At 45.7% G+C, this 21,591-nt stretch overlaps 4 protein-coding genes across 10 annotated transcripts; 2 read left to right on the top strand and 2 right to left on the bottom strand.

Moving 5' to 3' along the window:
- Positions 1 to 717: 717 nt before the first annotated feature.
- LOC133925080 (UBP1-associated protein 2B-like) lies at positions 718 to 5,703 on the top strand. 7 transcript variants are annotated; one of them, XR_009910897.1, is made up of 4 exons: positions 718 to 2,374; positions 2,894 to 3,005; positions 4,032 to 4,998; positions 5,508 to 5,703. XR_009910897.1 is itself a non-coding variant. In XM_062370906.1 (2 exons), the coding sequence occupies exon 1, from the start codon at positions 785 to 787 to the stop codon at positions 2,363 to 2,365; it is 1,581 nt and encodes a 526-aa protein (XP_062226890.1). In that variant the 5' UTR covers positions 718 to 784; the 3' UTR covers positions 2,366 to 2,374; positions 5,508 to 5,703. The 7 variants fall into 7 exon arrangements, 3 of the variants coding, with proteins under 3 accessions (XP_062226890.1, XP_062226891.1, XP_062226889.1); XR_009910895.1 differs by lacking the exon at positions 4,032 to 4,998; XR_009910896.1 differs by lacking the exon at positions 5,508 to 5,703 and having other exon boundaries at positions 4,032 to 5,501.
- Positions 5,704 to 5,826: 123 nt separating this feature from the next.
- LOC133925081 (uncharacterized) lies at positions 5,827 to 9,312 on the top strand. Its single transcript, XM_062370908.1, has 3 exons — positions 5,827 to 6,344; positions 6,876 to 6,994; positions 8,632 to 9,312. Exons 2-3 carry the CDS (start codon positions 6,884 to 6,886, stop codon positions 9,064 to 9,066), a joined length of 546 nt encoding a protein of 181 aa, XP_062226892.1. The 5' UTR covers positions 5,827 to 6,344; positions 6,876 to 6,883; the 3' UTR covers positions 9,067 to 9,312.
- A 4,214-nt stretch (positions 9,313 to 13,526) lies between these two features.
- LOC133923671 (BTB/POZ domain-containing protein At5g03250-like) lies at positions 13,527 to 16,486 on the bottom strand. Its single transcript, XM_062368959.1, has 4 exons — positions 16,232 to 16,486; positions 15,777 to 15,846; positions 14,305 to 15,528; positions 13,527 to 14,204 (listed from the first exon to the last, which is right to left on the bottom strand). Exons 1-4 carry the CDS (start codon positions 16,297 to 16,299, stop codon positions 13,665 to 13,667), a joined length of 1,902 nt encoding a protein of 633 aa, XP_062224943.1. The 5' UTR covers positions 16,300 to 16,486; the 3' UTR covers positions 13,527 to 13,664.
- A 1,568-nt stretch (positions 16,487 to 18,054) lies between these two features.
- Positions 18,055 to 20,103, bottom strand: LOC133923670 (endonuclease 1). Its single transcript, XM_062368958.1, has 9 exons — positions 19,925 to 20,103; positions 19,631 to 19,811; positions 19,429 to 19,536; positions 19,277 to 19,332; positions 19,061 to 19,144; positions 18,865 to 18,960; positions 18,638 to 18,702; positions 18,465 to 18,538; positions 18,055 to 18,347 (listed from the first exon to the last, which is right to left on the bottom strand). Exons 1-9 carry the CDS (start codon positions 20,081 to 20,083, stop codon positions 18,223 to 18,225), a joined length of 948 nt encoding a protein of 315 aa, XP_062224942.1. The 5' UTR covers positions 20,084 to 20,103; the 3' UTR covers positions 18,055 to 18,222.
- Positions 20,104 to 21,591: the final 1,488 nt, after the last annotated feature.

Here is a 21,591-nt window from a genome sequence, read left to right as displayed (position 1 = left end):
TTCAAATAGCCAGATGTGTTTTTTAAAATAGTGGATGAAAATTATCCCGGTCTCTACGTATAGGATGCACACATTCTCACCTTTTTTTAACCTTATTACAAAGCCTGAGCACTAGATTGAATAGCATAACTGGATCTGATGCCTTAAGCTACTTTTTCCCTCACTCTAAGGCTCTATTTGTTTTTTATTTTGATTTATAGATTCTAATTTTTCCTCGCTCTAAGGCTCTATTTGTTTTTTATTTTGATTTATAGATTCTAACTCCAAAAGCAAGAGCAAACGGTCATAAGATGGAAGCTGATTTTCACAATCTGCAAATTGTACTATGAAATCTTATAGTTCACAATCTGATAGAAAAGAGTTTTCACGAATTCTATAAAATAGATTAAATTCTCACAATCTAAAACTAAAACAAACAGACACTTACAAAGTTGTACTAGTAATTTTGCGGAAATCAATATTGGCAGCACTAGTGGGCTGTAAATTCTGTAACTATACTTCGCTATGTGGCCCCTCCAAGTAAATTTTGTAAATTCGGTAACGATGCTGGCCTTAGCGAAACCAATTCGTAGGTCCATTATTGGGCCTCCAGTAAATTTTGGCAATATGGCCCAATGACCAAAATTTTCATGGGCTTTTCGGCGCCGCCGGCCCGGCGATAATCAAGGATTCAAGGCCTCCTATATTTATTCCACCTCCTTCCTCCGTGCCCTCTTGAGTGTCCGGAAATCCCAATCTCCTCCACCTCCCCACGCTTGCGCCTAAAACCCTAGTTCGCTTACCAATGGCGCCGAAGAAGCGCAAGGCCGATCCCACCGAGACCGCCGCCGTCGCGGATCCCGCCGCAGCCAATCACCGGCAGGAGCCCGCATCCTCCGAGCCCAGGCCCCGCGGCACCATCTACTTCCCCATCACCGACGACCCGCCGGAGCCCACCGCCCTCGCCGAGGAGGACGAGGACGAGGGCGCCGGGGACGATGAGGAGGAGGTGGAGGACATCGGGAAGCTGCTCGAGCCGCTGTCGCGGGAGCAGCTCGTGGCGCTGCTCCGCACGGCCGCGGAGGGGAGCCCCGCCACGATGGCGGCCGTGCGGCGCGTGGCGGAGTCCGACCCCGCGAGCAGGAAGCTGTTCGTCCACGGCCTCGGGTGGGGCGCCGGCGCCGACGATCTCCGCTCCACGTTCTCACGCTTCGGCGATCTCGAGGACTGCCGCGTCATCTCCGACAAGCAGTCGGGGAGATCAAAGGGCTACGGGTTTGTCCTTTTCCGCTCCCGCCGCTCAGCGCTCCGCGCCCTCCGCCGCCCCCAACTCCAAATCGGAGGTCGTCTTGCTTTCTGCCACCTCGCTGCCTCTGGTCCTGCGCCCCCAGCATCACAGTCCCAGAACCCAAGCTCCAACGCCAACACTAATTCCAACTCCGCTGCCACCACCAACGCTTCTGGTTCCTCATCTTCACAACCCGACAATATGCAACGCAAGATATTTGTTGGTAACGTGCACGCTGATGTCGACGTTGACCGCCTCTATGAGTATTTCTCGCAATTTGGTGAGATTGAGGAGGGGCCATTGGGCTTTGACAAGAACACCGGCAAACCTAAGGGATTTGCATTGTTTGTTTACAAGACTGCGGAGAGTGCCCGCCGTGCATTGGAGGAGCCAGTTAGGAATTTTGATGGCAAGATGCTCAATGTGCAGAAAGCTATAGATGGGAGGACCAAGAGTGTAACCGGGACAAACGCAAATGCTAATTCTAATACCACGGCTGCCTCTGTGGCGGCTGCCGCCGCACAGATGACTGCTCCTGCCAGCGCTGCTATTAGCCCGTATGATGCATCAGCATATGGTTCTACTGTTGTTCCTGACTTGGGGTTTGCGCAGCAAGCTGCTATGCTGGGGTTAGGTGCCCAACAGCAGGCATTTGCGCAGCCCAATGCAATGCTTGCCATGATGGCAGCGGCAATGCAGAACCCAGCCGCGCTGGGGATGACACCAGCCATGTTCGCAGCTATGAACCCTGCCTTCGCTGCTGCTGCATTGGGTGCTGGGGGACAGCAGGTACACACGGCTGGCCTTGCGGGTTTTGGAGCTCAAGGTTTTGGAACGCAGGCGTTTGGATCAGGAGGTGCTGCTTTTCCGAATGCAGCAGGTGTTCAAGGAGCTGCTGCTGCATATCAAGGAGGTCCTCCTGGTTTTCAAGGGCCGCCTGGGTTCCAGAGTTCTGGGTTTCAGGTTGGCCAAGCAACTACCCAGACAGGTACTGCAGTGGCGGCTGCCGGTGCTGCTGGTTATCAGGCTGGCGCTGCTGGGCAGGGCCAAGTGCCAGGTGCTCAGATAGGGGGCACTGGTTTTCAGGGTGGATATTGACAGAACTAGGTAAATCAACTCTCAACCTGTTACATTGCTTTATGACCCATTTGTACCACTATTGATATTGACAGAACTAGGTATATCAACTCTCAACTTGCTATATTGCTTTATGACCCCTTTTTTACTACTATTGATTCGTGTTCTTTCATTCTCTATGCATTCTTTGTGATTTGTTGATCTTGCTCTTATAGCTTGCTGATTCTTTTCCTTGTATTTTAGTTTGGCATCTGCGGGTCGTGGTTCATTCATGTGGTTTTGCATTCAGATGGCTTTTGAGTCTATATTGGTGCCAAAATGTTGCAAAAGGGTTCCTGCTGTTGAGTTTTACAACCAGATTTGAATCAGATACCTTTGCGGCAGTATTTGAAGAAGGAACTTTCTCGAAGAATCATGTTGTTTTTATTGCCTGCTATGTAGTTTTGCTATTGGGACTTTATTATGTACTTTATGAATCTGTATTGGGTTTCATGTACCAAAATATCTATATTTTGACCAGTTGGCTGTTATCCGGTGTTAATTGACCAGGTCTAATGGTTTTCTGGGCACTTGAAGACATTTCAATTGCAGTTGCACTGGTGTTTCGAAGTATGGGGTATTCATAGCTTTTGCCTTCCATCTGGGAAGTTTCTACTTTGAGGTTTGGTTCGGTGGCTACGGCATTTAAAATCTTGAATGTTTTGTGGTTGTTATTTAAATTTATTTCTGAATTTGCCAAGTGTTTAACAGTACCCATGTAAAATAGATTGAATCATACCATGCTCTATATAATCCCTTAAAAGAGAGGGTTTACTGTGAGGGATGGTGCCTGACATGTGGCATCTCTGTTAGGGACACCCAAGTTTGAGTCCTCATCGAGGCAAATTTAGGTGCCTATTTTCTTATTAGTATATAAAGCCGCCTAGTTCCTCCTAGGTTGGTCTAGCTTTAATGCTCTTGACATAGTAAGTATATTAAAAGAGATTGAAGAACTCTTTCCTGTGTCAGCCTTACTGGCACAACCAGTCATGGACTGTCTTATTATAATTAGATTACTAACTACTTTAATCCCTTGTTTTCCTGAACCACATCACTTTGCCCTGTCTTATGATAATTAGATTACTAACTACTTTAATCCTTTTTTTTTCCTGAACCACATCACTTTGAGTTATTGTCAAATGGTTAATTGCTTATGTCAGGATATGCTGGTGATATAAAGTACAGTCAAATAATAGTAGGAAACCATTGTTCGTGCTATGTTCCTATTAAACTCAACAAGACAACATGGTTTTGATTATAGAATCGTTCCTATTGTTGGTATTAGATTTTAATTAAGCTGTTGAATCATCACTAGAAGTTCAATGTCTTTGAAATGCTGATTCATTATTTTAGGTCATGAATAGGCAGATATGAAATTTGTTAAGTGGATCCATATTAATATAATTTTCTATTCCTTATGCATGCAACCATACTATTTTTTTAACATGAAAGTAGCAGTAGTATTCATGGGCTGTAGAATTAGTGTATATTTCAACATAAAAATTAATATTGCTATTGATGATCTATATAATGGCCATGCTGATTGTTTCGCCTGGTGGTGTTGTGCATGTTGTTATCTTAAAAGAAAGTAAATAGTTGGCACTTAGCTTGCCAAATCTTGTTTTCTAAAACACGCTGCTACCTCCAGTGGAGCCTAAGGCACACACTTCAGGCGGTGAGTGCAAGGAGGCAACAACTGGTCAGCGGTGGCAGGGGAGTCCTAAGGTCCCTTCTGCATTTGTGTAGTGTTTGGCTGGCTAGCCTGGGCCAGCCTAGGTCACATTCTCTTTCTCATTTTCTTTTACTTTGTTTTCTTAGGGTTAAGGACTGAAGGGCACCCTCTCTTTCAGCCTTTCAGCCCCCTCCGCAGATACATGTGTCTCTTCTCCTTTTCCTTCCCTCTCCTTCTTCCATTCCCCTAGCTAGGCAATGCCTAGGCGGTGAGTCGTCCGCCTTGCCAAAATTGCACTTGTTGGCATTCATTATTTGCATCAGGACTTAAAGTTTTAGCATTAACTTGGTATTCACTTTTTTTGCAATATGGATTAAGTTTGGTATACACTAGTGCTGCAAGAAGTTTACAATGCCCCTTTACATCTACTTGTCACTGTCATTTATGCTTTGGTGCCCTCAATCTTCAGTATCTTGTCAACCATTGCCGAACTATTCGTCCCTCACATCATTATATTATGTTGATATTGTTTTTCCCTTATAATTTTGTTTGCATCATTAACAAACAGGGTTTCTGTAAACCTCTCGAGCACATGATCTTTATTCTTGATACAGTATGCTATTTGATTGAGCTTAATTCAGAGTTGTGGCGGGACTTGTTACTTCAGGTTCTTGTGGTTGTTTAGGAAGTTTTTTCAGTTCAGCTCAGTCTATCTCCAAGCTCAAAATTAATTGTAGGGGATCTCGATCAGTTCAGTTTTTCTGCGGAAATGATGACCGAATCCAATCAATGTTGCCCTCGTGCCTGAGTGATCTTTGGAATCAACTTTTTCCCTGTTTACAAGCTGGTCAATGTCCCGTGGCTGTGCAAATATGATTGCACAAGCTACATGCCTCTTGATCACGAATGCCCAGCCGAATCAGTGTTAAAAAATCACTGCAAGGTGATTAGATCTTGGAAATGTTTCACCTGTCTGCATTTTCAGCAATATTTTAGAATCTGGTTCGAGTGGACATAGTCACATGAACACATTAGAACGTCCGACCGTGTATTGAACTATTCGTGGTTGTGGGCTCGATTCGCCCTAGTTCTTTTGGTTATTGGCATATAGCGCTACAAAGATTCGAGCGCAGGTATAATGCATACAGGACGGTTGGTGGTTCAGACAAATTGAAGAGGTATGAACTCAGCTACCCTTGTTACAAATGATCCGGGCTTGAACGTCATCGATTGCTGTTGATGCCGTTTAGCCCAACAGAAAAGGAATCTCATTCCCGATGTCCCGTTGCCCCACTAATTGGCCCAGCTTTCCTTTACACAAGCATCCTGCATGCAAGTAGTCTGATGCTCGTACCGAAGCTATCGTGCTAATCTTCACTTTCGAATTTCTTACCCATGTCTGCCTTTTGGGTTTCATTTTCCTTGCCTTTCTGATTAGACTGTTTTTATCAGGTATCGACTCGCACGAACGGTGTTTACTGTTTGGCATGTTCAGCGGCACGGGGTTATGTTGAGCCATCCATTTCTACCCTTTCCTCCGTTGAACTCCCGTTGATTGGTGTCTGGGCCTGCTGAGGATGAGGACTTCTATCACCGCACGGGGATTGGATTTTGGGCACTGGAACGGGTGGTGTTCCTGAGGAAACAGGTGGGCGCCCACAGTCTCCACTTTCCTCTCGAGAAATAATTAAAAAAAAACCCGCTTCTTGCTGATGGCTCAACGGCTGCCCTCCCTGCTCACCCACTCACGGTGCCATTCGATGCGTGTTTGCTGCACTGAATTTTCCTTGCTAATTTACGTGAGGGGAAGCTGTTAATGACGTGTTAGCGACGTGCACTTGGCCGGTGAAGAATTGACCTCTGTATAGCTGGTTCATGGTTGCTAGCTGAAGCTTTGGTTTAGGCTTGACGGCTTCAGAGTTCAGAGGCGTCTGATGATGCTCCAGATTTAGCATGGTCTAATTAATCCTTGTACTGTACTGTTCTGAGCCCACAGTCTCTCTTTAATCCCGGAATAGCTACCAATTTACGCATATGCCCTCCAGCCATCACTAGCCACGCCGCGGCCCGGCCTATCCTGCGCCCACCACCTGCCCTGCCCCTCCTGCCCGTGCTGCCCGGCTCTCTACCCCCTCCCTCCTCCCTCTCTCTCGAGTGAAAAAGTCTCCTTTCCTCTGCTCCCCCTTCCGTTGCAGCCATGGAGTTCGCCTAGATGTGCCCGTTGAGTACTAATACCTTCTTCAAACTTTAGATCTGTGCCTGCTAGTTTTCAGCTCCCTTGACACGAAGGTAACCTCCTTGTCTCTGTTTTCTTTTCTGGCCACACTGAATTACTTCATGTTCTTACTGGTGAGGATAATCCTATCTACTGTTTCTCTGTTAACGCCTAAGCTCTTCCTGGTTTGTGGTTTGATGACCTGCGTTATGTTCCATGGAGCCATGACAGCTTTTATCCCTGCCAAGTCTGAATCTTTCTGTGCATGTTTATGAAATTTTTCTCTTGCAGAAAAGAAATACTAGTATTTCTCATGAGAAGCTCTTTTTCATCTCTTTTCTTTCTGTTTCATCTAGAATTTCTTTTTTTGCAAGACCCCAGAGCTTTCTTTGCCTGACAGTTGTACTTGTGCTCTGTGAGCAAATCTAAGATTGCGTTTTTGCTAAAATTAGCGGCACAAAATCTCAGGGGTTAAAGCTTTTTGCTTGGCCTTGGGAAAGTAAAACGTCGCCAGTTTTTAAGTTTTCCTGGTTTGCCTCCAACGGTATACTGTCCCATCTGACGGACCTTGTTTCTTGTGCCTGCCCACGTGGCCTTCTCGGCAGCCGTCCAGATGGACACCATGACGCCTGCGTCCCTGCAAGCTGCAGCTACCGGAGCCGTGCAAGCCTGCGCCGGCGACTCCGCCGTCGCGGAGATGCTGCTCACCGCCATCGTCGCCGAGGTAAAACAACCTACAGAATCACATGTACCTCTTCATCTTGTCGTTTTGGTCTTTGATTCAGGAGTAACTTGCCCTTTCCTTTTGTTTTTAGAGGAAAATATCCTACTTGTGCGAGGCGTGGCGTGGGATATTGTTCTTTTTTTTTTGAATCGAGTGGGATATTGTTCTAACGTTCTTTGCTTTGGACTTTTCGGATGCGGATTTGTGGGGTGGGTTTTAGGGTGTGGTTTCTAGTTGGGGATTTGAGTTCCGTGGGCACAGGATATAAAAAGCCCCCTCTTGTTGCCTGCTAATTACGTGCTTACTCCCGCCCGAATATTCGCTTCCCATGACACTGAAAGATTCCTCTCTAGATATTTTTTTCAATCACTCAAAAAAGTGTTTTCTCTCCAGAAAACAACAAGAAACTGCTGGACAGTGTTTCCGTGCTTACCTTCTAAGCAAGATGATTAAAAAGTTATTTTTACTGTAGCAGTGTTATTACGCGTCTAATTTGCTGCACAGTATTTACTTTCTTAAGGTCCCGTTTAGCCAGCTCAAAAAAAATCTTGGATCTGTAGCTCTAGGTGGGCCATTTAATTTTTATTTTGAATTAAAAATAAAAATTTAAATCACTTTATTTTATCGTATGAACTCTAAATCTAATATAGATCTTGGAGCTGACGGTGTGCCAAAAAGATCCTAAATATGTAAAAGGCTTTCTTAAAATTCGTCCGTGTGTTTGCAGTTTGCACTTTGAAGTGAAGTCATCGTTGCGACCGCGACCCGAGAGACTTTCCCAGTGTAGTTATTTCGCAGTTGAGTCCCTTGGCTATAGATATATTTTGGCCAGGTCACTGTCGAAGTTCTTTGTAAATTTTCAGTGGAGCTAGATTACCAGACACAAGGGCCTACCTCGATGACATGTGGCCCCGCATGCTCTTTAGTGATCTGTACTCTTCAGACCCTCCAGAACTGGTGCACGAACTGTTACGCTACATGGAAGTCGTTCGTCGCTTAGATCCAGCTATCTACCGTTCGGACTTTGTGGATGACCAAGTATCGCCACTTGGTTCATTGGTTGTGGTTGACTGTACCAAGTCAGTTCTGCAGCAAGCTATCGCATTTTCTTTCATCGAGACAACACAAGGTTAGAAGAATAGAGTCATCTTTGATGTTTCCAGCCTTCTGAGTTACCCAGTTCGAAACCCAGCCAGTAAAAATGTATCTAGAACATCTTCTGAGCAACGAAATCAGGCTAAGCTTTCTGTTCCTTTTGTGCCAAGAACACTATAACAGATAACTCTTGGACAATAGCACATTGAGCTATTGTTCTTGCTCGTTGAGATGAGATATCTATTTTACCATGCGAACCTAATTGCCACCGCCTTTTGTTGTGCCTAAGGTGATGTTAAAGTTGATACATCCAAAGGGTTTGTTACCTATTTGCATCTGTACATCTGGTTTCTATAGTGTCGTTTCTTCTCCCTCTGTTTGAGTTTTTGAGACGTGTTCAAGCATGCCATCACTTCAACTATTGTAGTCTCAAAATATGAACTTCAGTTTACCCTTATTGCTGTATGAGCTTCTACTTTTTCTAGTGTTTTAACTTTGTTCTGAACATTGACATCCTGAATATTTGCTTGATCATTGTATAGGATCTTATCTGTCATATGCCTGAATTCAAGATGAGCGGCAAGAAGAGTGATGAGCTTGCACCTACTGATGCTGGCGATGAAGATGACGCTGGTGATGGGGACGAGGATGGTGACTTTGGCGAGGGTGAAGAGGACATCTCAGAAGGAGAGGGAAATGACAACCCAAAGGGCAATGAGAACAAGAAGAAAGAAAGAGGCGATGCTGAGGAGAATGGTGAGGAAGATGTGGAAGAACCTGAAGAGCAGGATGGTGGTGGCGGCGGTGATGACGACGATGATGACGATGATGATGACAATGAGGATGATGACGACGATGACGATGGCGGTGAAGATGATGAAGAGGGGGTAGAAGAGGAAGACGACGACCACGACGACGATGAGGAGGAAGATGATGATGAAGACTCACTCCAGCCCCCAAAGAAGAGGAAGAAGTGAAGATGTTCAATCCGGCTTTAGTTACCCTGTGCTGAGTCCTTGGTTTTCATCATGTCCTCGGATTCAAACTTTCCTTTAGAGTAAGAAGGCTCCACACGTTCAGCAGCACCTGTGGGCTTGTAGGGGCTTTATGATTTGAGGCAATTAGAGAGAACTATATGTCGTTGTTGCTTGCTTCTGTGGAGTCGAACGGATGTTTCGCTAACATAATTCAACCTGAGTGATGAAAGCCTCAAAGATTGAATATGCCATCTCTTTTATGTCGTATAGAATCGTTCATGAGGCCTCGGCCGATCTCATTCCTGCAATCATGAACTCTCTTGGCATCTTTCTGTGAATTTTACGTTAACGAGCTGTTCAAATATCAACTGTAAGAAGAATGTTACTGAACAAAGGCAAATAAATGTTCTTCAATCGGTAAATTGCATTACTGGCGCCTCTTAATCTTATCCTGAAATTGAATGTTATGATGACTCATGGAGCAAGCAACCACAAAGTACGTCGAAGCAATCGATCCACACAAAGATTTCTGTACTGTCTAGCATTTTTTTTATTGGGGTACAACGAGGATGCACATAACTTATACACACCACACTCACCCTCAAACCCTCAGTGTGCGAGCACATATATTCTACTAAACACGCACACGTATGCATACCCTAGCCTAGGTTCGAGCTAAACCCTGGCGAGAGTTGAGCTTCTGAACCGGATGCTTGCAGCCAGAGCGCACCACCGAGCTACATATTCATTCGCTGTCATCTAGCATTTTGCATAGACCATATCTTCTTAAAAGATTCTTACACTACTCCTCGAGGGTCAGAGCATACTTGTGCGTTATTGGTAGCATTGTTTCGTAAATGTGGCACCACTAGATTAGCATTGGAACATGCAAATAGGTTAGGATTTATGGTTCCAAGTGTCCGTGTGAATTCGGGTAGGGTCCTATTCCATTTAGTTATATATTTTGAGAGGAAGTGTGATCTGTGTCGGTTGACGAGCATACGTCGCTGGCAGGCATCAAGTGAGATTTTGCATAGGGTTATTGTGGTTGGAATGGACGAGCAAGAGGAAGAGAAAGAGGTTAGCAGAAAACATACGGTGAGGCAGCAAGAGCATTGTTAGCTGCTTATGGTGGAAGAGAAGGCGCCATCATGGTGAATAGCGGTAGCTACTGCGAGAGGATGTACAACAGGACAAGAACGATTATGAATTAGGCACGAGTAAGCAGGGTTTGTTGGGTTCCCAGAGCTTTGCCTAGCCTAGAATGAGCAAGCCTCGTCTTGCCAGTGTAGCCGGGTTGAATTGGCTCGCTGGTGGTAATAAGGTTTTTTCTTGCCAGCGCAAGCTTCAAAGTGAGCCCGTCACTCAACCAAACGTTCATCTATCTTCGTATCCTCGACAAGACTCGTTTTGTCTTGCCGAACGGACTGAAGATCAATTTTCACAAGAGTGAGGTGTATGCCTTTGGGATGGACCAAGAAGACCAAGAGAATGTGGCCAACATGTTGAACTATCAGCTTGAACATCTCCCCCTAAAATATCTGGGCATCCCTATTTCAGATCGCAAGTCAAGTCTCTCAGCCTACTCTGGGATCCTCACCAAAATAGGCAACAAGCTTGACCCTCGGAAAGGCAAAAACCTAACCTCTGGGGGGTAAACTAACCTTAACAAACTCATACCTCACAACCCTTCCAATGTACACCATGGGGTTCTACAAGCTACCAGCTGGGATTCACAGTAGGATGAATACAATCAGATCAAGATTTTTCTGAAGGGGGCAAAAAATGTTAACAAATACCACATGGCCAAATGGGAGGCCATTTGCCGTCCTAAAGATTATGGTGGGTTGGGCATCCTGAATACCAATATCATAAATGACTGTCTTCTTGTCAAATGGATTTGGAAAATCCAGTTTGGTTTAAGTGATTCTTGGTGTCAGCTCCTTAAATCCAAATATATGCCGGATGGAAACTTCTTCACCTCCAAGCGTAAAGGCATTTCTCAATTTTGGCAGGGGTTGTATAGTGTCAAACACCTTTTCCATTGGAGAGCCTGCTACAAAGTTAATAATGGCAAGAAAGTTTTCTTTTGGAAAGATATTTGGTTTGGGGATACACCCTTAAAAACCCAATATCTTGACCTTTTCTGCATCTGTGCTGATCAAAATTCCCTTGTTGTGGAGTGCTGGGATGAGGGGACCTAAGATATACAGTTTAAAAGAAGCCTGAATGATAGAGACATGGCTCAACTAGAGAGCTTATGTAGCAGTCTGCAGCAGGTCCATCTTGATGAGGGTGATGATGATGTTATATGGGTATTGGAAAAATCAAGGAGATTTAGCACCAAATCCTTATACAGGTTCCTCTCTTTTGATGGGGTTTTGAGCAAGGAGGCTCAGAGGATCTGGAGCTACAAAATTCCTCTTATGATCAAAATCTTTTTTATTGCAAATGTTGCATGATAGACTTCATGTTGCCACTTCCCTTAAGAAAAGAGGTTGGAAAGGGAGTGAAAGATGTGTTCTGTGCGGTAAATCAAAAACAGTTAACCATATCTTTTTTGGTTGTGTGATCGCCCAATGCACTTGGAGTGTTGTGCATGAGATTTTCGGATGGAATGGCTTTCCTCGCTCGGTGGCTGACTTATGGGTAAGTTGGCTCCCGGGTAATCTCAAGGATTCTCAAATGTTGTTGTTATTCCTTTTTGCAGGTCTAGCGTGGGCCATATGGAGATCTAGGAACATGATGGCGATCAAGAGGAAGTTTCCAAACAAGCCGCACACAATCTTACACATTGTTATATCATTCGTGCAAAACTGGAGGCCCCTCCTCAAAGGAGACGATAGAATCAAGGTAGATGACGCCACTTCGAGGGCCAGGAATTAGCTAGGCTGCTTCAATCCGACTGAGGGGCTGCCGACTGATGTTTATGAGCTCTGAGCCCTGCTCTCTCCATGTGTAATAGGATCGATTGGCGCCCCTTGGCCCTACCACTTTTTTGTCTGGACTTTGGTTGCGCTTGTGGGATTTGTCTGTTGTGCTGTTCACCCAGCCTGTTTTTCTTCTTCGTCTTTATTCTCTGATCTTGTACTCTGTTTGGCTTTCAATATAAGCCGAGGTTTTTCTCCCTTAAAAGAAAATAAAACTATCAGACATTTCAGCCTTATACCAGCAGGTGGTGGTGGAATCCTGACTCATGCTGTTGCTCGTGGTGCTTCGTCCATCAAGGTGAATACAATTAAGCAGTTACGAGTTCTATATTGATGTTCCTGAAATATTGAAGTTCTTTTTCCCTGTAAACTTTTTTCCTTTATCCTAAATCTTAGTGAAGGGCAGTGCTCCTGTCAATTTCGTCCAAAAAAAAGACTGCTAATGCTATTGAAATCGATAGCATTATCTCATGTCAACTTTTAAGAACAGGCGCTTTATTGCCTTCTCTGGGAATCTTAGTGCGGTTGTGAGTTTTTCTTAGGATTTCAAACTGAGTTTCTAATACTTACATTGGTTTTCAGATTAAAGAGGATAAATCTGGAGATGGTATTGAGTCTCTCATAAGCAGAGTGGAGAGCTTGATTGTGGATGGAGACTTGAGTACAGCAGCCGATGCCCTTCAAGGAGGGTTACATGGAAGTGAAGCAGAGGAAATAGCTACCGGGTGGGTGAAGCAGGCGAAGAAACGCTCAATCGCAGAGCAGGCGCTTGCTCTTCTTCATGCTTGTGCCTCTTTGACCACATTCTCGTGATTTTGACCGTCATTTTTTCGTCCTTTATTCATCGTGTTTTGCAGGTTTCAGTACTCTGTTCAAACGTATATTTTTCCCAGACCATGTTGCAGTTGCATGGCTGGTGAATGAGAAAATCAGATACCATAGGAGCCACTCCGTGCCAAGGGTCCCTACTTAACTTCCCTCCTGTAAACAGAGCTAATAAGTTCTGTCCTGTATCTACTTGGTGTTCTGATATTTTAGTCGACAGTTAAAGCAAACTTTTGGATACAATTGCTGAATGTAATTTCAAGTTGGTTAACTTTCAGCACACTTTGAAGGGTTAATTAGATTTATACCACTATAAATATCATGATTTTGAAATATGTTATTACAAATTCGGTATTTAAAAATATATCATTACAAATCTCTTGAAATTATAATACGGCGACGACAGGAAGGACAGGTGGAGGTGGAACTCTCTTCAAATCTTATTGCAGTAGCGACAGAGGACGATGAAAGCATCAATGAGGTCAGATTTGAGGAGGATCGTCTCGGATTTGGAGTCGGATTTGGGACAAGGAAAGACTGTAGGGAAGAGAACAAAAATGTCGGAACAATATTTTCGATTGAGTAAATCCTACATCCATTTCTTGCACAAAACCCATTCTGAGATTGATCACTTAAGGAAACCCTCAGCATAATAACAGTGTTTACATCTAAAGCAACAACTAGGAATCTTCAACATTGCCAGTCTTTAGTTATGTACATCTAAACAAATTCCTGTGCCAGCAAAAAGAAGAAAGAATGAATCAATGAGCTTTCTACCTACAAATCGAGATCATCTTAAAACCGAACGTCAAACAAATTAACTGACGTCTAAACGTTCCCATGTTAACACCCCAAATCCAACGACTTGCGCCTCTTGTCACTCGAGCCCGGCAGCGGCAGCTGCTGTTGCTGCCGCGACGACGACCTCCCGCCGAGCCCCAGCTTCCGGAACAGCCGGCTCAGGGCGCTCTTGGGCTTCCCGAGCCGGTGGATCTCCTGCCGCATGCTCGAGCACTCCTCCTCCAGCTCCGACACCCTCTGCCGGATCTCCTCCACGCTCATCGCCGATGACAGCTCGTCGTGCCGGGCAACGAAGCCCTCCTCGTCCGTCTCTGACCCAGCCGCAAAGTCCAGCTCGTCGCTCCTCCGCGGCAGGACGCAGTTGTCGGAGCTGGAGCCTTGGTCGACGTTGTCGGACACGAGGAACCACCCGGCCACCGTGGTGCGCAGCCGTACCTGCTCGAAGACGAGCACCTGCACCACCACCCGCAGCGGCAGCCGCTCGTTCTGCGCCGCGTGCGTGCACGCCTCCAGCGACATCTTCTGGCAGTTCATCAGCCGGCACAGCTGCTCCCTCTCCGAGTCCGTCAGCCACGGATGCGCCTGCGCGCCAAAGACACAGACGCAAATGTATACGCTTACATGGCTCGATTCGTTCAAGACTCAAGTGCAGCATAAGAACAGTGACGTGCAGTTGCTTTACCTTGAGGTAGATGTCAATGGCGCGGTAGAGGCCGTCGTCGAGGGCCCGGGCGTAGTCCGGGACGAGGGCGGCGATGGTCTGGAACTTGGAGAGCTTGAGGTTGGTGTCCGTCCCGACCTCGGCGAGGTAGCCGTCGACGAGCTTGGCCACTGTGCTGACCGGCATGAGCTCAGACGAGGGGGCGTCAACCAGCTGTCCCTCGTCCGTGATATCCGGCGACGCGGCGAATGCCGACGTGCTCGCCATCATGAACTGCTCCAGCATCCTCTGCACACAGTCCACGTCGTAGAGCGTCTCCACGGAGTAGCCGGTGTTGGGTATCAGCAGGTCCTCCAGAGCGGCCTCCTCCAACTGGTTGCCGGCCCTCCTCTCCAGCGCGTCTCGGCACGGCGCGCCGGCGTGGAGGACCGTCGCCGTGCGGAGAAGGCCGAACAGGAACCGCGTCGTGGCTACGCCCCTCTCTGCCGGGAGCAGCGCCACGACCTCCTCCAGAAGGACCCTCTGGTCAGCATCCGAGAGCACAGTAGTTCCCGACGCGCCACCGCGGCTACCGCCGCTGTAGCCCGAGTGCCGGCTCAAACCGGAGAGGTGCCGCCTGGCGTAGTGCATCAGCGAGCCGGCAATGTTCTCGGGGCTCATGCCTCTCGACCGCATCGCCGTGATGAGCCTCTTGTACACGGGCAGCCTGAGCGACGACGCCTGCTTGTACCACCAGTCCGCGCTCGGCGACCTCGGCTTCCCGGCGGTGCTGATGCCGTTCCAGATCACCGTCTCCTGGAGGCTCTTCGCCGTGTATTGCTCCAGCATGGGCCAGCCGAAGAGGGTCGGGTCAGCACAGGCCTTGCTCGCCAGCGAGTCGATGCACCGCGGCACGATGAGGAGGTCCTCGGCGTGCGGAAGCACGGCGTCGCACGCCTGCAGCGCTCGCACGGTGTCGTTCCAGCTGCCGAGCACCTCGAGGAGGAAAGACTCGGCCTGCTCGACGAGGTTCCCCTCACCGCAGTCCTCGGTCATGCGGAGGTGCTCGGCCGCGCAGCGCAGCGGCACGACGTTCGCGGCGTTCAGCTCCATCCTGACGTCGTAGCAGAACCTGGCGGCCAGCTCGAAGGCCTCCGGGCCACCGGGGATGTCGTTCAGCCGCACAGTGCACGGTTTGCCGTCATCGTCGCCGGTGGACTCGTTTATCAACTTTTCCAGCGTGTCGCTACGGCTGATCAATGGAAACTGAACAAGACAAAAACACATACAACATTTTGCTGCACGTTGTCAATATATGAAAAAAAAAGATATGCATCCGAAAAATCTCCAATTTATCTGTCAGTCTGAAAGTATCAAGTCATCAAATGATTCATGTACTGGATTTCATGGCATGGAGCAAGAACGTGGCAAATTGTTTTCTAATTATCTGAGAAGGAAACATTAGAAGAACATTGGAAAGAAAGAAAAAACTGGCAGGAAGAAAGTATACATACCTTGTGAAGATGGAAGGGCACCTCTCCTACTTCAACCACCACATCACTTACAAGCTCAGTCATGCAAATCCTGCAAGAGAGCCATTGCGGTAAACAACAAATATATATCGACTATCAGAGTGCAGACGAAGCATCAAAGATTCTGCAGTGTTTTGTTCTGTCCACCATTCTATAAGGTGCCACTTTGGTTTTCAGAAAGGCAAGGGTTTCATCTGAATCTGACAAAGATCTTCTATCCACTATCCTAAACGAAGAAATTTTATCAGATTCATGTAGCCTATCATGCACTACAGATGCAATTGAGGAGGCTCTGACTGCATTGCAACTACGAAGAGAGAGTGAAAAAACATAAGAAAACGAATCAGATAGAAGTCTAACAACTAGGCGATCTGCATGCAGCTGTGCATCAGAGATGTGGAAGAGGAAACAATTAGGGGATAGGGAAAGAAACATACCAGGTATCGGGGTCTTTGAATTGGAAGCAGTCGGATGGTTTGGATCCGATCACCTTCGTCGTCGCCATCAACCCGTCGTTTGGCCGTCCCTACGGACGGACGTTCGGATCCAATTCGCGACGCGAACCCAGATATCAGATTGCGATGGAGAAGCGGAGAGGAGGATGAGGCCACAAAACGATGAAGAACCGAGCGGCCGGCGACGTGTGTTCGATGCGGCTGCCGAGTTGTCGGAAGTGAAATTTTCACAAGGGCATGTATGCATTTTTCAGAATCATTTATTTATGTTAAGATTTATATTAGGATAGTAAAAAAAGTTTTAGGATATACAACAGAATCAATGGATTAATAATTATTAGGTGGAAGAGATCTTATCTTATCTTATATTTACTAATTGGAGGTTTTTTTTTGTTCTCCACGTTAATCTTAGTAAAATCCTAGATATTCCAAAAAAAGCAAAATATTCAATCGTCGAATTGATTGATTGATTAATTGTAACTATAGATCAACAATCAGACAAAATAACATAGAAGATTAAAAAATAAATCATATAATCCAGTCTCAAAACTACTTCTTGTCTTATCTTTCTTTCTTTTTTTTAATACCCTTTGTCCAACAAGATTACGTTAGCAAACTCCAACTTAGTTACGTTAGCAATCAACACACTTTTCCAAATCAATTAAAATATACCAATTAAATATACGTGTAATCAAACATTACAAAATTAAAACAACAGAACGCAAACATATTACGAATTATCACATAAAAATAATATCAAAGAATTTATAATGTATTTAAAAAAATAATATGAGATATGGTGACGACATTAATAATAATAATAATTTTAAAAAATTAAGAAACAAATAAAAATCAATTTGCATAACACATAAATAAAAATTATAAATTAGATCTATTCACAAATAATAAACATGATTCTAATATTATGAAAAAATTATATTTATATTTTACATTCTAATATTTAAATATAAATAGCTGATGTACCTTAGTATACAACTATTATTAACATAAATATCTACAATTCAGCTATAAGTTAAATTTATAGTCTGTACAGTCGTACGAGTTGATCCGCTTGTGAATGATAAAATAGGTCATGTTGCGTAACGCGTTGCGAAATTGCGTTTTCCTCGATTGCCAACCAAACATCGAACGGGCGCACACAAGTGATTCGCGCAAGTCAAGAAAGGCTGCAGGATCCGCCGCTGGCTCTCTTAGACTAGAGATTAGCGCCTAGCTGTTGCGTGCAGCCTCCAAAATCACGCCGTAATTAGTGAGCGAACCGCCGTGCGTTCTTTTGTATCTACCCTCCGTTTCATTTTCTTGTTCAATCTCGAATGATTGTCGATCATCGACCAAACACATTTGTACACCAGCTCGATCTGTACCGTCCATAAGTGTACACACGTATATGCTTCTCTCGTTCAATTATCCATGAGACCATCGATCTCCACGCCACAGAGGACAACAGCAATGGCGAATGAGCCGGCCTCCCGCCGTATTTCCCAGCAATGCAACCAACCTCTCTTCTTGTGCGGATCTGCACCGGAGTTCCGAGACATGTCTATGCTTCGATCTACAGCTTCTGCCGGGTGCTAAAGATTACAAATCACAATCCATAATGATAGCCTGCAAGTTCTGTGCAGGAAATGACCCAATGCATAGGCATGTGAATGGTCCGAAATCATGCCATTTCAAAGACTTGTTGTTTGGCTTATTTGCCACTTTGCTCTATAGTCATTGACTTAGATGGTCTCATATTTTATTGACATGAGTGTTATCATAATCAAAGAGTCAATGAAAGGGTCAAATCGTCAATTTATTCGACATGGAGTTTGACAACAGACTTGTAATGATCTACACAGGAACAGCTTGAAACAACTACAAATGACATTTGGTATCTGCGTTACAATACTCGTAGAACATACAAGTAGGTGTGGTTCAGTTTTGATAGCTGAAACAGCAGCTATTCAGGTTCAGGACGGTGGTGTTACGTCACGGTTGTGCTGGCCGAAGATCCGGTTCAGGAACATGGCCAGCCTCACTCCCCCCTGCGCGATCCGCCGCGAGATGATAGGAAGCCTGGAATCGAAGTAGTCATCTACAAGTGACAGTGTCAGTTTATGATTTCATCACCAGCTGTTAGATTCAGAGATGCATATGCCGAGGAAACGAATCACTTTCATCAGAGATACACACTGCCTGTGCACAAGCTTACCGGATAGTGTTTCCTCTTCACGGACGCCGTTGTACGCCCATTTGCATGCCAAGCCTATGCTCTCTGTAGCGTACCTGTTGCATCAAGATTAATGATGGTGCCATCCAAACTATGGAGCAACCTGTTTCCTTTGTACTTCGAGAATGAGATTTCAGAATGGGGTCGATACTAACTTGGTTGGGCAGGATAAGAGGTCCTCGCAGTCTGCCCAAGATGATACATCATCGGACCATGGACCCTGAAGAACACATCGAAGTAAGAATGCTTTTTTTGTTTTGTTTCTTAGCTTGGAAGAGTTAGGCCCATTTGGAACACAGGAATTTCACAGGAAACAACATAATTTCTGCAGAAAATATGTGAAACTTCTGCGTTCCAAATGGCGCGGTTGTGTTTTACTTACCTTGGTGAAGTTGTGCTCAAGTTGCTTCCGGAAGATGTCCATGTCCTTGCCGTAGAGTTCATCGAGAGCTGTCAGTATGATCTCCCTGTCCCACACCTGAAAAGGCCCAGGCACAATTCACCAGTACGGAGTTACGGTAAACTCGGTGGTAGATGGCTACATGACATTATGCGCAAGGATCTTGGGAAATCATTACGTGATGGAGATTAGATTTGTGTCTGAACCAGCGCAGGTTTATCGAATTCCCCCCTTGGTCGCTGGTGAACCCCACGTGCATCGGCTGCAAGGACAGAAGAAATTAACCAGTTCATTACTTGACAGGCTGCATGGGAATGACCTTGTAACTTACCAGGCATGTCATGTCATGACCAAGAGATTGATTTGGGAAAGAAAAGAGGACCGGCAAGATTACCTGATGAACATCTCCGATGAAGTGTGACAAGAACAGAAGGGCTTCAGTCAAGTTGTCTGCGTCGCAATCAGAATGGGGAAAAAAGGAGATGAACAGTGGTTAGAACATGCAGAGACACAGGAACATTTCTTGAGATCAACAACTGTGCTTACATCTCCGGTCAGCGCTGCCGTGCTTGTAGTGCAGAAGCTGGGACGTGAAGTTGGCGATGGCTCCGGCGACGCACATGTCCTTCGCGCCATCGGGGCCGTGGCAGTCCCCTGGCCATTGGGCGCGAGACACCAATTTCAATCTACTCAGTTCAGCAATTCAGAAACAGCATTTTAATTTTCACTGGTTGCAAGAAGATAGTACTTGAGTAGTCAAAGCTGCAGGCTTTGTCAGGGGTGTCGATGAAGTGGAGCGGGCTGGTCCACCTGTACTTGTACCAGTGCCTGACCTGGTCCGGCCACACGCAGAGCGCCGACAGGTCGCCGTCCACGTCGTCCGGGAGGAGGTTCTTCACGGCATGCGCGGCGTCAGGCTCCAGCAGATCCTGCAAAAAAGCATGCAAACATCCGGCTCAGTTCAGTTATGCTTGGCTCGAACACCTAGGCCTCTGCATGGCTTGATCCGACGAGAGATGGACGGGAAACGGCCCCGGTTTACCTGCGCAATCCGGCATGTGAGCATGTGACCTTCTTTGCTCCAGGACCGAACCACCGGCGCCGCCGACGCGAGAACCAACCCGAGCACCACGGCTTGCAGGAACGAGACGGCCAGACCCTTCCCCTTGCCGAAGGCCATTGGACTTGGGCTCGACGGCATTTCTCACAGCGCCGGACGGAGCGGAGCTTGAGATGAGCGAACGGCGCGACGCGGACAGTGATAGTATATAGCAGCTGGCATTGGAAGGTGAGGCGGCCTTCTTTGAGTGCAAGCATCGTGTTTCTTCTTCAGGTCGGTGCTCACCAAGGCGACATTGCTTTGCTTAGCTCCATTGATTCCCCGGTTGCTGACAGGCCGGTGGTGCCTCGTCTTTCGGCAAGACTAATGCTTCGGTTGCATTATCTTCTTCTTGGGTTTTCCATCTCAATCTAATGCTACTATCACTGCTTGGCATTCTGACTGAGATAAGCAACAGGGACAGGATGAGTCGATGATGCCGGATGCTGGAAGCATTACCATTTCAGTGCACGGCCACGCAACGCAAACCTGTTCAGAATGGGCCCGAGCAATGGCGAAAGGAATAAGGCCCCTGTTTGGCATGGATTTTAGTCCAGCTTTTCCATTCCAGAAGCATGAATCCGTGCCAAACGGCCCGATTCTGGATGGATTCTCCAGGACGGCAAAGCTGGTCCAGTGAAGAGAAGCGAAGAAGCCCAGAAGCGGGCGCAGGTAGATTCCTGTGATTTTTTTGTCCGAAGGTGGCAAAACCCTAACATGTAACAGAATATCATCATTACATAGTTTCAAATGTATTAACGCAGATAAAAAGAGGAAGAAACTAGTCTAGAGTTACCAAAAACTAAAATAAAGACAGGATATAAAAATCAGAGTCTAAACAAAAGGATAGTCACCATATAATAAGAATTAAACCAACATAACTAGATAATCACATAGATAACATAACGCAAGCACTTAATCTGCCACCTCATTCTCCGCTCATTATCAGTCTGCCCATCCTCGTAAAGAAGCCTCAACCGACCACCATAAGGAGCTTATGGTGCCTAATATTGCGTCAGCATCTGGGACATAGATTGTAGCAGGCTATTGGCGTCGCGAATCAACTACTACTTGCTCATATCTTTAAGAAAATTTGCTCATAGGGTTAGGAAAAAACAAATATGAAATATAATTTTACTGGGATGATGAATCAACTTTTTTTTTCTTTCAAAACAACTTTTGTTCCTAGCTTTCTAAATAGCCCAGCAAACAACTGCAAGGCCCATAATATAGAAAAAATTATCAATTTTTATATGTGATTCAGTCCACAATAATATTGATTTATAGAGCTAGGAATGGTGTTATCCCCACACCAACTAGCCAAGCCTCGCGATGCCTTTGCAATAGGACACAAGAAAAACATATGTCTACAACTCTTTGGATGTGTACAGAAAAATGGATCATCATCAATCAATCTTCTTTTTATCATGTTGTCTTTAATTAAAATTGCATTCTGCTCAAGGAGCCAAAGATTTTTTTAATTATTTTTTCAGGAATTTTTGTCTTACAGATATGTTTGTATGGATGATTGAGAGTGTCTCTCATCAACCAATTATATATGAATTTAATAGAAATTTTACTAGAAGGATCAAAGCTCCAGACCATAGTAT

Source organism: Phragmites australis, chromosome 7 (genome assembly GCF_958298935.1).
Source record: "Phragmites australis chromosome 7, lpPhrAust1.1, whole genome shotgun sequence".
Taxonomy (NCBI): domain Eukaryota; kingdom Viridiplantae; phylum Streptophyta; class Magnoliopsida; order Poales; family Poaceae; genus Phragmites; species Phragmites australis.
Note: the sequence above shows the minus strand (reverse complement) of the source record. Positions and strands in the feature narration are given on the sequence as shown.

What these genes read in the sequence shown, in the direction of transcription:
- LOC133925081 (XM_062370908.1), top strand. Translation starts at nt 6,884, where the DNA reads ATGGACACCATGACGCCTGCGTCCCTGCAAGCTGCAGCTACCGGAGCC. An exon ending in TCACCGCCATCGTCGCCGAG is followed by an intron (nt 6,995 to 8,631) that starts GTAAAACAACCT and finishes ATCATTGTATAG; the next exon opens with GATCTTATCTGTCATATGCC.
- LOC133923671 (XM_062368959.1), bottom strand. Translation starts at nt 16,299, where the DNA reads ATGGCGACGACGAAGGTGATCGGATCCAAACCATCCGACTGCTTCCAA. An exon ending in TGCCCTTCCATCTTCACAAG is followed by an intron (nt 15,529 to 15,776) that starts GTATGTATACTT and finishes TGTCTTGTTCAG; the next exon opens with TTTCCATTGATCAGCCGTAG. An exon ending in CCATTGACATCTACCTCAAG is followed by an intron (nt 14,205 to 14,304) that starts GTAAAGCAACTG and finishes TTTGGCGCGCAG; the next exon opens with GCGCATCCGTGGCTGACGGA.
- LOC133923670 (XM_062368958.1), bottom strand. Translation starts at nt 20,083, where the DNA reads ATGCCGTCGAGCCCAAGTCCAATGGCCTTCGGCAAGGGGAAGGGTCTG. An exon ending in TCACATGCCGGATTGCGCAG is followed by an intron (nt 19,812 to 19,924) that starts GTAAACCGGGGC and finishes GCTTTTTTGCAG; the next exon opens with GATCTGCTGGAGCCTGACGC. An exon ending in CTCTTATCCTGCCCAACCAA is followed by an intron (nt 18,539 to 18,637) that starts GTTAGTATCGAC and finishes TTGATGCAACAG; the next exon opens with GTACGCTACAGAGAGCATAG.
- LOC133925080 (XM_062370906.1), top strand. Translation starts at nt 785, where the DNA reads ATGGCGCCGAAGAAGCGCAAGGCCGATCCCACCGAGACCGCCGCCGTC.